This window comes from Caenorhabditis briggsae, assembly GCF_000004555.2.
Source record: "Caenorhabditis briggsae complete genome, chrI, whole genome shotgun sequence".
In the NCBI taxonomy this organism is placed as follows: Eukaryota; Metazoa; Nematoda; class Chromadorea; order Rhabditida; family Rhabditidae; genus Caenorhabditis; species Caenorhabditis briggsae.
The window spans coordinates 11,525,991-11,540,437 of NC_013489.2; the positions used below are offsets into that span (position 1 = coordinate 11,525,991).

Here is a 14,447-nt window from a genome sequence, read left to right on the forward strand (position 1 = left end):
AATTCACAAGTACCGTACTCTAATTGAATACCCCCGAATCGTCAACATTGAGCTTATATATCTCGGTCTGTGTGAGAGATATCAAAAAAATGCCAACTGATGAAATATTGCTGATATAATGATAAGTATTTTGTCAGTTTACAACTTTTTGATATCTTTGACATGAACAGAGATAACCTGGCTCCAAGTTGAAAGTTGTGGTGTCATCCAGAAATATCTCTCCTTCAGAATTTCGATTTGGAATTACCAAAATACGATCTGAAGTATTATGATCTGTCCTCAGCATTGGTATCTCTGGACATCCGGACTCTGGGATCTACAGTATCCCCCTTATCTGATCCTCCTATCACAAGCCAATTGCTATTCAAATGAGTCATTCAAATGGTCTCTTTTTTCTTTGTTTTTCCGGAAAACCTTTTTCAGAATTACGTCATTTTCGAAACAGTGACTTTCCTATTTCTCTCAAATCTCAATTATATTTCCCATCGATTCGTCATCAACAAAAAAAGGACCACCAACAGTGAGCGGGGTTTACCAACGCGTTTGAAATACAAATGATAAAAAATCAGTTGCCACGAATTTTCAGAGTCTCTCAGTTTTGTGTTTTGATATCTCTCACACAGACCGAGATATATAAGCTCAATGTTGACGATTCGGGGGTATTCAATTAGAGTACGGTACTTGAGAATTTTAGAAAACCTTCTGTAGTATTTTCTGCGTGTCTCGGTTATTTTTTCGCCAATTAAATTCACTATTCAATAGTTCACGGAATTACACGAAACCTTGAAAAAAAGTTCCACGTACTCTCTCTCCCCACGTCAACTTTCTCCTCCCTCTACTTCTAAATTGATTCCAAGATTCTCCAACCTTCTTTGTACCTTTTTGTATTTTCTAAAGATGCTTATGGCACTTACAAATACACAATTTCAATCGATAATCATATTCCTTGCTTTATCGATTGTTATTGGAAATTCACCACCTTCTGGAGGATTGACTGCCGAGGAGAATCAAAAGCGGTTGGATAGTTGTGGAGGAGATGCACTTCGTGAGTTGAGAAAAAATCTGCAAACTGATTTTCGATTCTTATTCCAGCTACACCATCTCGGAACACAGACGGTGTGTCGATTTCTACGAAAACGAAGATCGCCTGGTTGACTTGTGCCTGGATAAATGGTATGAGCCTAACAACGGCAAGCATCATATCTTCTCGACATATCATCACTTCATCTTTCTTGGTTATTGATGGAATTAGCTGGAGATGGAGTATCAGTGGTGAACAAGTGAAATTCAGTGATTGCATGAACGGGATGGATCTGGAAGTACCACAAAGAGAACGCCAAAGTATATATTTGAACCAGCTGCCGACAATTGGAGTAGCTAATATCGTTCGAGCTTTTATTCTGGGGGTCTGTGATCCAGAAAAAAAGACACTTGTCGGTCCTAGTCCCCCATTTAGACTGATGGTGGCGGAACTTGATCAAAACTTGGAAGAAAAAGTTCCTTGTCTTGCAGATGGTGAGTATAACCCTGAACTGCAAACTGTGAAAATTTAAATTTTCAGACACCACAGAGATCTTACATGGGTCTATATTTGATACGTATGGATCCGCGCTTGTCCCTACATACCAAGGCGCAAAAGATGTTGACATAACGCATAGGAAGCTAAAAGTTGGATTTCTTGTTTCATCAAATCCTCATTTTCTCATTTTTAGCTCCAGCTCGGCAAAAAATCCGACAACCCCGATTTGATGCTCACTGAGGCCTACCACGATAACGCGACTTTTGCAGCAGCTCTGACCAAAATCGACAATAACAAAAGGTCCACAATCATTGGGATTGGAACCCAGGGAATCCCAAGAGGGAAATATCAAAATACATCCAGTTTTTTCAATATTGTGCACTACCAACATCGCATTTGTGATCTTGTTGGAATATGCCCAAAGGGAACTGGAAATTTGACACAAGCGGAAGATACTGTACGAGCGGAAAACTGTGGAAGGGATAAGCTTAGTAAGATGGCCATGTTTTAAAAAAACAATGTTTTTTTCTAGATTCGACAGTGGCTAGTTCCGTATTGTCTCAACAGTGGTATGGCTCATTAAAATACAAAGGTTCCAATAATGTGTTCCCTGCTATTATCTCGACATTTACTGGCCTCTGCAGAAATCTTGGAAAAATGGGGCCGAGATGTTGTTGATTGGAAGTGTGCAAATGGAATCAAGTGAGAGCCTGTAAATATATGAAAGGAAAAAAAAACCTTAAAGGTACATCGAAGTTCACAAAACACTTTTCAACGGTCTGGAAGTAGGAGTGGAAAGCGCACGATTCAAAACATCTTCACCCTCTATTCTCCGTGGTTTTATTTTGTTGGTGTGTGATGTAAATGTCAAATCAGAAGTCCAAGAAGGCAATGTGAACTACCCAATGGTTTTAGAATTGAATGGAGTTTATGAGGGCAGTTCTCCGTGTTTGTGGATTGGTAATTTTTAAATTAATATTTATATGGTACCAGAGATGTCCGGAATGACTTTTTTGAGAAACGGAATCTGGAATACGGAATGAAACTAACTTTCCGGAATTCGGAATCCTGACATCTCTGTCTGGTGCAAAAAGTCGGAGCTATAGGAGGGGAACGCTGGTGGCCAGGACACTAAAATTTTCGATTTTTACGTTATTGGTTTCTTACTTACCGTAAAACCTGTAATAGAAGTGCCCCCTGACTTTCAACTTTGAGCTCAATTATCTCGGTTCCTGATAAAAATATCAAAAATGTGTCAACTGATAAATTGTTTATCATGATAGCAGCAACAATTTATTAGTTGACATATTTTTTACATCTTTATCAGGAACCGAAATAAATGGGCTCAAAGTTGAAAGTCGGGGGGCACTTCTATTACAGGTTTTACTGTAACCTGAAAACAAATGCCAAACAAAAAATTAGGCTTAGGCCAATTAAATCACGAAAAAATCGGAATTTTTAGTGGCATCCCCACCGCAACTCCCATAGCTACGGTTGTCGTTGTGGGACCCTCGGCCACGGTCACAGGCGTCTGTATTCCACAGCTCCGAAATTTTTGGCGCCAGCATAATAGATTCTATGATATTTCAACAAGTTCAGATCCTTCAACTCAAATTGAATCTTCTCTGGACAGCTTTGATACAGTGAATATGCAGTTTATTGACAGAAAGATATGGATTGAGAATCCAGAGGTTTACTTTTTTCCAAATGTCAGTTTCATAATCTTCTTCAAAACTTTCAGAAGCACAATCATAAATTGAACCAATTCCTTCCCTACATAATCGAGAATAGTGGAACTGGAGGAGCACTGGTTGAGATCACGAATGGACGAACACTATTGTTAGGACTCGGAGGATCCAGTAAGATTCGTGTAGTAATCTGATTTTTTGAGCTTGATTTTTCTTTCAGACAGCAGAAAAGCATCTGATAAAGAAATGTTCTATAACATGATCAAGTTACATGATGCCTTGTGTCCGATGGTCGGGATCTGCAAGAAGGTGACTACTGTGATTGTTCCGAAGACGACTACGACGACTACAACAACGACCACACCATCACTCAAACCATCTGCGACATTTCAAAATTCGAAAGCCAATGCAACGACAATATCTGATACTCCTCAACCCATCACATTTCCAACCAGCGCCCCGACCACGGCTCCAGAATATTCTGACCTACTGGAAATTCCAAACCGCAGACCAGAAATTGATGTTGATGAGGAGTATGAGGAGTATTTGGCACAGAAAAAGGCATCTGAAGCGGATTATGTGGATGTGGATGATGATATAGTAGTTAGTAGGGACTTCTTCACTGATCGAGAAAAAGAAGGAAAAGGGGCACTATCAATTTTTTCTTTGATTTCTGTTATCCTTTTGTTTTAATGAAGTGCTTGATTTAAAACTCTAAAATTACAGTAAGAATTTCGGAGTCTGAAGACCCTGTGGATAAGCTCGTTTCAGAGTCTGATTCAGAATTCAGACGCTTCTTCCAAAAACCAAACTTCGAAAGCCTGTAGTAGTTTCTGCGTGTCTTTGTTACCTTCTCAATAATCAAATTCATACTTGTCAAATTCCGGGCCGGGTCAAAAAATAATTCTCCCGGCCCGGCCCGGTCGGCCCGGGTAGCTGATTTTTTGAAAAATTTATTGAATTCCATCTCAAAAATAACTTCCTGCGATTATCCGCTGGGGCCGGGCCGGAGAGTTTTTCATTTTTGACCCGGCCCGGCCCTGCCAATGACAAGTATGATCAAATTGACTATTGGCACAGAAAAACTGCCTTTTTTTTGAAAAATTGCCTTTTTTGCTCAACCTTGAAAAAAAAGTTCCACACACTCTTCACCCACGTCATGGTTCTCTCTCCCCGGCTTCAGATTTGATTCAAAATTCTCAATGCTTCTCAAAGATTTTGTATTTTCTAAAGATGCTTATGGCACTTACAAATACACAATTTCAATCGATAATCATATTCCTTGCTTTATCGATTGTTATTGGAAATTCAGCACCTTCTGGAGGATTGACTGTCGAGGAGAATCAAAAGCGGTTGAATAGTTGTGGAGGAGATGCACTTCGTGAGTTGAGAAAAAATCTGCAAACTGATTTTCGATTCTTATTCCAGCTACGCCATCTGTGAACCGAACTGGCTTGCCACTTCCTAAGCAACCAACGAGGTTGGCGTGGTTGACTTGTTTGATGCATAATAATAGTCAGCACCGAAGGCACAAACAATACAGTAACCCAACAACGGCGAGCATCATCTCCTCTCGACATATCATCACCTCATCTTCCTTGGTTATTGATGTGAACTGGAAATGGCTTAAAAGTAATGGACAAGTAAAATTCAGTGATTGCCCAAATGGGATGGATTTGGAAGTACCCGAAGAAGAACTGAAAAGTTTATTTTTGAACTATCTGATTAAGCCGGCTAGTGAAAAGGATCAACGGGTAGCAAAGATCGTTCGAGCTTATATTCTTGGAATCTGTGATCCAAAAAAAGGATCTCTTGTTGACCCTAATCCTCCCTTCAAACCGATGGTAGCGGAACTTGAGCAAAACTTGGAAGAAAATGTTCCTTGCCTCGCGGATGGTAGGTATAGCCAGGGCTGGAAAAATGTCCTTTTTTCAGCGTGTGAATAGCAGTTCAAAGGGTGGTACCAGGGTTGAGAACTCGGAAAATGAGAACTGCTACAAATAAGAACTCGTAAAATACAGGCCAAAACATGGATTTTTGGAACACCTTGAAGCTATGTGAAGAAGGAGACCATTTCAAAACTATTTTTCTAAAAAAAGATGGATCCTGAGCCGGAGATTAGAGCCGAAAAACTGAGCTCATTTTCTAGTTCTCATATGTAGCAGTTCTCATTTTCCGAGTTCTCATTGATGGTACCACCGTTCAAAGTATTCAAAAAGTTGATTATTAGAATTTTGAAAAAAGGGACGCCGAAATGTGGCAGCCATTTTCCCAAGCCAGGGTATAGCCTGAGACTTCAAAATGCAATAATTAAACTTTCAGACACAACAGACATCTCCGAAGAGGACATATTAGATACGTACGGATTCCGCTATGTCAATTCATCCGTACAACAAAGTGCTAGTGTCATGACGCATCGGAAGCTAAAAGTTGGATTTCTTGTTTCATCAAATTCTCATTCTCTTGTTTTATTAGGTTGGCGGGAAAGTCTTTGTCACTTTTTCAATAGTTTATTTCTCAAAGAAAAAATAACCGAATAATTAATTATATTGTCCATCATTATCAACAACATGTCTCCAACGTTCCCTCAATTTATGGATTCCATTGCGGTAGAATCCAGCCGGGCGTGAGGCAAAGTATTGTTTGAGTGCCGCTTCGACCGCTCCACGGGAATTGAAGCTTCTTCCTTCGAAGGCACGTGTCATATCGCCAAATAACCAATAGTCGGAAGGAGCAAGATCAGGAGAATACGGGGGGTGAGGGAGAACATTCCATCCATATCCCATCAGCTCCTGCTTCACTTGTTTCGAAACATGTGGGCGAGCGTTATCATGTTGATAGTACACTTTCTTGTCTTTCAGGGCCGAACGGTCGACTGCTTTCTTGAGGTTTCGTAGTTGAGTAGTGTAGAGGTCTCCAGTTATTGTTTTGCCCTCGGGCAGAAGTTCCCAGTAGATGGGGCCGTCCACTCCCCACCACACAGAGAGCATAACTTTTTTTCGGATGAAGGTCGGGTTTGGGGACATCCTGTGGGCTCTCTCCTTCTCCAACCCACTGGGATTTCCTGTGGTGATTATCGTAGAAGACCCACTTCTCATCTCCGGTTATTAGCCGGTCCAGCCATCGATCGCCCGCGTGGAGAGTGAGAAGAGTAATCGAATCGTCGACTCGGCGGTCAAGGTTGGCTTGAGTCAGGTGATGACGTATGAATCGACCAAAAAGTTTTCTCATTCCAAGAGACTTAAACCTTCAAGGACTGTGCTATGGTGAACTCCGAATGTGACAGCTAGTTCACGGCTAGATTGAAATGGATCCGATTGCAATGCGTGCTTCAGCTTGTCCAAATCCAACTCACGGGGTCTCCCAGAGCGATCCTTTTCATCGAGCGAGAAGTCATCTTTTTCGAAACGATGGAACCAATTGCGAATAGTATTGTAGTGAGGGGCATGTGTGTTGTACACATTCTTCAAGAAAGTTTCCGAATCCTTCATCGTGGTGTGAGATAGGAAGAGGTAAATCAAAACATGTCTGATGTGAATAGCAGTGGGAACAAACATATCGTTTCAATTACAGATGAGGAGCAGGGAAGGAAATGGGGACTTGTTTATATGGAAGGTTCTTATCACCTTGTTATTCACTAGAGTCGATATCATACACAGCCTCCATATACGAGAACAGTGATTAAACAAACAGAGTGACAAAGACTTTCCCGCCAACCTAATAGCTAGTCCAAAAGTCCGACAAACCCCATTTGATGCTCACTGAGGCCTACCATGATAACACGACTTTTGCAGCAGCTCTCACCAAAATCGACAACAACAAAAGGTCCACAATCATTGGGATTGGAACCCAGGGAATCCCAAGAGGGAAATATCAAAATACATCCAGTTTTTTCAATATTGTGCACTACCAATATCGAATTTGTGCTCTCGTTGGAATATGTCCAAAGGGAACTGGTAAATTGACACCTGCAGAGGATTCTACACGAGCTGAAAATTGTGGAAAAGATCATCTAGGTGAGGTGTGTATGTTTGAAAAATGAAAAAAGTAATTTTTCTAGATCCGAGAGTGGCTAGTTCCGTATTGTCTCAACAGTGGTATGGCTCATTAAAATACAAAGGTTCCAATAATGTGTTCCCTGCTATTATGATATCTTCTCGACATTTATTGGCCTCCACAGAAGTATTCAAAGACTACGAGCAGTTCTATCAAAAATGGATTGATATGCAGTGTTCGGGAGGAACATAGTGAGATTTTTTGGTAGAGAATTCATGGGGGACCAAACTTCTTTTTCAAGTCAATCACTTTATCTTAAAACTATTTCAGTTACAATGTAGTTTCAAATCAATTATTGAGCCGTCTGGAAATGACAATTGCACAATTCAAAACGCCTGCAACCTTCATTCTCCGAGCTTACGTTTTAAGGTATTGTGGTGCCACATCAGTTGATCAGAAGGGTCATATGAGCTACCCAATGATTTTGGAAGTAAATCAAAAATATCAGGGCAGTCCTCCGTGTTTGTGGAATGGTAACTTTTAGTTAGTCGATTCTATGAATATTTAACAAGTTCAGATCCTGCGATCCAACTGGAACCTTCTCTGGTTAACTATGATACAGCGAATATGAAGTTCTTTTACGATGACATATTGCTTCCGAATCCAGAGGTTTAAATTTTCGTTGTTTCAGTTTTATCATTGTCTTTATAACTTTCAGAAGTACACTCATTATATTGACGTAAATACCAATCGCAGTGGAAGTGGAGGTGCACTGGTTCAGTTCACGGATGGACGAAAAATATTGTTAGGAATCGGAGGATCCAGTGAGCTTAACAAATAAGAATCTAGCCTTAGAGTTTTGTATATTTTTAGACGAAAGAAAATCACCTCAAACAATATGTTTCTATAGCATGGTCCTGTTACATGATGCCTTGTGTCCGATGGTCGGGATCTGCAAGAAGTTGACTACTGTGATTGTTCCGAAGACGACTACGACGACTACAACAACGACCACACCATCACTCAAACCATCTGCGACATTTCAAAATCCGAAAGCCAATGCAACGACAATATCTGATACTCCTCAACCCATCACATTTCCAACCAGCGCCCCGACCACGGCTCCAGAATATTCTGACCTAGTGGAAATTCCAAACCGCAGACCAGAAATTGATGTTGATGAGGAGTATGAGGAGTATTTGGCACAGAAAAAGGCATCTGAAGCGGATTATGTGGATGTGGATGATGATATAGTAGTTAGTAGGGACTTCTTCACTGATCGAGGAAAAGAAGGAAAAGTGGAACTATCGATTTTGTCTTTGATTTCTGTTATCCTTTTGTTTCAATGAAGTATTTGGTTAATTGACAAGAAATCTATTTAAAAATCAATTTCTTGATGCTTTTTTTATGGATTCTAGATGCTAGATTCCTATGGATCCCAGATTTGCGAAATTCCCTGAATTCACAGATACTGGATCATCAAGGTTCGAACCTAGATCCACGAGGAATCAATTCATATAAGATATCGGATTTGTAGAATGTGGGATTTATAGGATCTAGAATTCAGGGATCCCTGAGGAACGAGGATCAGTTGTTGTCGGGATCGCCAATTTTTGGCTTGATTTCCTAGTGTCTTTTTTCATACTCCTTGTGTTACGTGCGAATTGTTAAATTGACTTTTTAAAAAATATCATCCTATCCATGTGTTCCACTTTCCTTTTTCTAACACACTTTTTTTTTCTTCCACTCTCACCACTCCCCAAATCAGTCCCTTTCTTTTCTATCTCATCATTCCTATCATACGTGTTTATTCAATTATGACATTTCAATCGATATTCATAATACTAATCCATATTGATTTGATATTTGGAGCATCATCTGGAAGACTATCCAAGGAGGAGAATGAGAATCGGTTGAATACTTGTGACACCGAAGCGATTCGTGAGTTTCTCCTCACTGGCTTTTAACTTTGACCCAAGTTATCTCGGTTTTGGTGAAAGGTATCAAAAATGTATCAACTGATAAAATGTTACTGATATTATTATAAACATTTTGTCTGTTGATCACTTTTTGATACCCTTTTTACAGAAAACAAGATATATGAGTTCAAAGTTGATGGTATATCTTCCTATTTCCAGCAACCCCCTCCCAAAACGAGACTGAAATTGCTATAAACTCGACATCAGATTTTCATTAGATTGCTCATTCCAAGTTTCCCAATATTCCCATGTTGTTCTCTGCAGCCAGTCCAATTTCTTCTAGACATTTTCTGACATTCTCAAACACAATTCTGGATTCTAAAAGACGTTGGATGCATAATGGATCAATCTAGACAGATTATTGCACGGGAAAAAATAGATTGGGCTTTAAAATTTTTAATTTTCTGAAAAAATTAAGAAATTCAGGAACGCGGAAGTTCCAGAAGAGGTAGTGAGATCATTGAAGTTCACTCCTCTGAGCTGCTATAATTCCAAGGATTCAAAGTGCAAGAATCTGACAACAACTGCTGTCAGAGCATTCCTCCCTTTCATTTGTCATAAGTATATTAGGGACAATTTCCATCACTTATTTTCTCCAATGATCGTGGAGGTAAAAGACGAATCCTAAGATACGCCGTTATGTCTTTCTGGAAATGGTGAAAATAGGCGATCAGGTGCATTCCTATCGATTTTCTCCGGGAATCGGTTTCAAGCAAAGTTCAAGTATCGTAAGTTAAAAGTATTGTCGAATTAAAAAAAAGTGACACCTGAGAATTTGAATACTTTTGCTTTTTTTGATCTACGAAAAAGCGCAGGAAAAACGTAATATTTCAGAATTTCGGCTTGTTCGAGCTACTTTCGCGTTTAGGTTTAGTTTTTTGCTGAAAAATCTATTCTAGACATGCTAACGATCATTTTTATACCAAGAAATCAAAATTTTGTTCAGAAAATCCCACTAAATTCACATAAATAAATTTGTTATCTACAGTATCCGTTTTCGCTCCGCCTCCTCGTAAATCGACAAGAGCGCCGTCTCCGAGATTTTCAGGTTTCACTTTTTTTAATCCGACAATATATAATTTAAATTTACTGAAAAATAATTTATTCAGGCGAAATTCGTAGGAACACGAATGATTGGAACCAAAAATGTTTTGCCTATAGTTGTCGGGTTCATTGGAGTCAGTTTTTTGAGGAACTCTTATCTATTTTGAATTTATCGTTTTAGGTGTTATTTTCAACAAAACGAAATGGGGGTATATGTTCGTGAATACTCAATGGCTAGCACCCGATATCTGTGAATAGAGTGGAATTTGTGGACGGACTAAAACTACAACTCCAAAAATAACGACAACAACATCTACAGTAACCCTTCCGACTACTTCTAAAACTACGACTTTAAAAACAACTTCTGAAGCTAGGACGGCTACGGTATCTTCGTGGACTAAAACAACAACTCCAAAACCAACGAAAAGATCTACAGTAACCCTTCCGACTAAATCTAAAAGCACGACTTTAATAACGACTCCTGAAACCAGGACAACCAGAATATCTTTATCAGAATTTATAACGTCACGTATCACGTCTTCAAAAGCGTCAAAAACAACTTCTAAGTTTCGTAGAGCATTTACTACGTCTTCTAGAACTACAACTTCAAAAACTACTTTTGAAGCCAGGACGACAAGAATATCTTTGCATTCTACTGATAATTTGAAGACGTCTACTGAAGCTATGACAACAAAGGTTATGACGTCACGGGTCACGTCTTCAGAAGCGTCTTCTAAGTCTATTGAAGCATCCAAGACAACTTCTGAAGCATCCTCTTCTTTGGTCCCGTTCACACGTTCTGATGGTTTGACTGGAATCTCTAATCCAACGTCTTCTTCCTCTTCTGATTTTCCAATTTCATCAAAGGAAACAACAACTGAAGGTTTCATAATCCAATATCAAAATTGTCTGAAAATTCGATATTTCTAGGTCCCAAAACAACATCAACCCTTCCATCTCCAAAACTGATTCAGAAGCCCACGACGTCAACAAAACGAGAAGAACCAGAGTACGACTATGAAGAGTATGAGGAGGATCAGGAATCTCCAATGACCCAAGAATTGGAATACGAGGATTTTTTGGATCAAAGTATGGAAAATGGAGGGGGTCAGAAGAGATTTTGGATTGGTTTCGAACTGTTTTGTTCTATTTTTTGTTTAATTTTTGTTGAATAAAGCATTAAATAAGATTTTATTTTTCACATTCTCCTAGTTAGCAACTTTGAATGACTCATTTGTCTCCAAACTGTCTGCATTGTCTAGTAATATCTTTCAAAACAGTTCGCAACTTTTCGGAACGTCCCTTCTTCTTATCCTCCAAAAAAACAAGTTCTCTTTGTCTATCTCTCAAGAAAAACTTCCTAAACCTCCCTTCAAAAACCGGTCTTTTCCCTCCTTTTTTGGCAAAAAAGCAGGATGAAAACGCAATGAAAAGATAAGGAAAAGCCGGGAAGAAGTCATGGCTATTCGAGAGAAGAATGAGGTCAGATGACAAAAGAGATACCGGTCGACATCAATATATGGACCGCCCATCTTTTTTGGGACTGGATAAGTGTCCTTTCGGATTTCCATTTTGAAAAACCGAGAAATTCTAATTAGTTTCTAATTGCCATGATTTCTCGACTAGCTACAGTAATCCTTGTGTTGGTTGTTGGATTAGAAGCACAGCAATCGAGTGAGTGTGTTTTCTGAAATTTCAGATTTTTTCAAAATTCTTAGTTTTGAAAATTCTAGAATCCCAAAACGTCTGGATTCTGGAATTCTAAGATTTTTCAAGTACTGAAGTTCTAAGATTCTGGGATTCTGAGATACTGAGATTCTGAGATTCTGGGATTCTGAGATTCTGAGATACTGAGATTCTGAGATTCTGATATTCTGAGATTCTGAGATTCTGAGATTCTGAGATTCTGAGATTCTGAGATTCTGAGATTCTGAGATTCTAAGATTCTGAGATTCTGAGATTCTGAGATTCCGAGATTTTGAAATTCTGAAATACTGAAATTCTGAGATTACGTGATTCCGAAATTCGAAAATTCCGAGATTATGAGATTTTGAGATACTGAGATACTGAAATTCTGAGATTCTGAGATTCTGAGATTCTAAGATTCTGAGATTCTGATATTCTGATATTCTGAGATTCTGGGATTCCGAGATTCTGAGATTCTGAGATTCTGAGATTCTGAGATTCTGAGATTCTGAGATTCTGAGATTCTGAGATTCTAAGATTCTGAGATTCTGAGATTCTGAGATTCTGGGATTCTGAGATTCTGAGATTCTGAGATTCTGAGATTCTGAGATTCTAAGATTCTGAGATTCTGATATTCTGAGATTCTAAGATTCTGAGATTCTGATATTCTGAGATTCTGAGATTCTGGGATTCTGAGATTCTGAGATTCTGAGATTCTGAGATTCTAAGATTCTGAGATTCTGATATTCTGAGATTCTGAGATTCTGGGATTCTGAGATTCTGAGATTCTGAGATTCTGAGATTCTAAGATTCTGAGATTCTGAGATTTTGAGATTCTAATATTACAAAATTCTAAGATTCTGAGATTCCGAGTTTCCGAGATTTTGAAATTCTGAAATACTGAAATTCTGAGATTACGTGATTCCGAAATTCGAAAATTCCGAGATTATGAGATTTTGAGCTCTTAGCGATTCTGATATTCCGAGATCTCGAGATTCTGAGATTCGCAAATTTGGAATTTCTGAAATTCAAAAATTCTGAAGTTTTAAATTTTAAAATTTATCGAATTTTTGAATGTTTGGGTTCTGAAATTTATGGGTCCTGATATTCTGAGAAAATGAATTTTAGGCTCCTCCTCGTGGCCCCAATTTCAGATAATTAGAAATCAGCTAGAGACGTCTGGCATAGATTTGGTGTTCTAGGTACCTCCAGTGTGTGATTTTAGTTTTACTTACAGTAACTCACCACATATGTTTCTCTTACCTACAGTAATCCTACAGTAACCTGGCAAACTATTAAAATTAAAATGAAAACATTCCAGCTGAGACCCGAGAATATGCTTGTACCAGACAATCATCCAGAGCTTCCAAATCGGAGTGCATGCTGAGATTTGGAGAATTATCAGCAATCAATGATAATGGATGTTTCATGGTGAGATACAGTAATCTACAGTAACCCGAGAATATTGAAATTTTCAGCACTTTGACTCAGAAAAACAAGAATCCATCGAACTGTGCCCGCTTCAATGTCAGAGATTTAACGAGGCAACTATTCTGAAAGTAAGTTTTTTTTTCGATTTTCAAAAACTATGGTAATCCAAAAATTCGTTTTTGCAGTCTTCTGACTCCCTAATCTGCTCGCCAGGAGTGGCCGTTGGAGTGGAACGCCGTCAGAGTGATTGGTTTATGTGGAGAAGTGGAGCATGTAAATCCAGTGACGTCATCTTCCAAATTGAATGCTCCACGAGCCAGTGAGTTCTCTTTTTGAGGCTTTGGAATTTCGTCATTGTAACCTTCAGAAGTTTCCGGTGATTGTGAAATTAAAAACGATCATTTGGGGATCCTGAACCGGGGCAATGAGATTTGCACATGTCACTCTAAAAATTCATTGAGCTAACTTTGAGCCCATCTATCTCATTTCCTGTAAAAGATATGAAAAAGTGGTCAACTGACGAAATGTAATATCAGTAACATTTTATTGGTTGGCCGCTTTTTGATATCTTTCACAGAAACCTAGACAAATATACTCAACGTTACAATAGTCAAATTTGAAGTCTTGTTGCACTAGAGTTTGAAAAATTTCAGAATGAAAGAAGAGGAACAACTCGTCGAAGTGAACGAGGAAATTCAACCAATTGTCGAAGAAGTGCCAGTTATGAGAATGGAAACAGATAATGGAATTTCGGAAGATATGGATAGGTAAGGAGTTTCAGTTTTTGAATGTTTGAATTTTTCAAAATTTCAGAATGACTTCCTCCATCGAAGACATCACTTCTGGAACTGAGAAGACTCAAGAATCGACCACGACACATTCTGAAACTAACCAAACGCCACTCCCAGAAACCGCCGAGCAAGAAGACGATCTTCCAGAAAAAGTCGACACTCTTCTAGGATTCCTCTTCCCATCCTACAGAAAAAAGGCGTTGAGTCAGTAATAGGACAACTTTAAATAATAATTAATTAAGTACCGTAAAACCTCTAATAGAACGACACCCGGATCGTCCATTTGAGCCTATATATCTCACTTCTTTTGAAA

At 38.9% G+C, this 14,447-nt stretch overlaps 3 protein-coding genes across 3 annotated transcripts; 2 read left to right on the top strand and 1 right to left on the bottom strand.

Annotated features, from left to right (window-relative positions):
* Positions 1 to 897: 897 nt before the first annotated feature.
* On the top strand, positions 898 to 8,552 carry CBG13594 (the record flags this gene model as incomplete). Its single annotated transcript, XM_045241282.1, has 15 exons — positions 898 to 1,045; positions 1,093 to 1,515; positions 1,562 to 1,668; positions 1,713 to 2,010; positions 3,119 to 3,210; positions 3,261 to 3,378; positions 3,428 to 3,810; positions 4,441 to 4,588; positions 4,636 to 5,103; positions 7,002 to 7,223; positions 7,268 to 7,454; positions 7,534 to 7,736; positions 7,781 to 7,872; positions 7,922 to 8,027; positions 8,077 to 8,552. 15 exons carry the CDS (start codon positions 898 to 900, stop codon positions 8,550 to 8,552), a joined length of 3,471 nt encoding a protein of 1,156 aa, XP_045095206.1.
* Positions 8,553 to 9,020: 468 nt separating this feature from the next.
* On the top strand, positions 9,021 to 14,346 carry CBG13598 (the record flags this gene model as incomplete). The annotated part of the gene is made up of 9 exons (XM_002640419.2): positions 9,021 to 9,144; positions 9,626 to 9,792; positions 10,485 to 11,109; positions 11,157 to 11,333; positions 13,234 to 13,343; positions 13,391 to 13,471; positions 13,529 to 13,662; positions 13,997 to 14,110; positions 14,157 to 14,346. The coding sequence occupies 9 exons, from the start codon at positions 9,021 to 9,023 to the stop codon at positions 14,344 to 14,346; spliced, it is 1,722 nt and encodes a 573-aa protein (XP_002640465.2).
* Positions 10,454 to 11,116, bottom strand: CBG13597 (the record flags this gene model as incomplete). Its single annotated transcript, XM_002640418.1, has 1 exon — positions 10,454 to 11,116. The coding sequence occupies one exon, from the start codon at positions 11,114 to 11,116 to the stop codon at positions 10,454 to 10,456; it is 663 nt and encodes a 220-aa protein (XP_002640464.1).
* Positions 14,347 to 14,447: the final 101 nt, after the last annotated feature.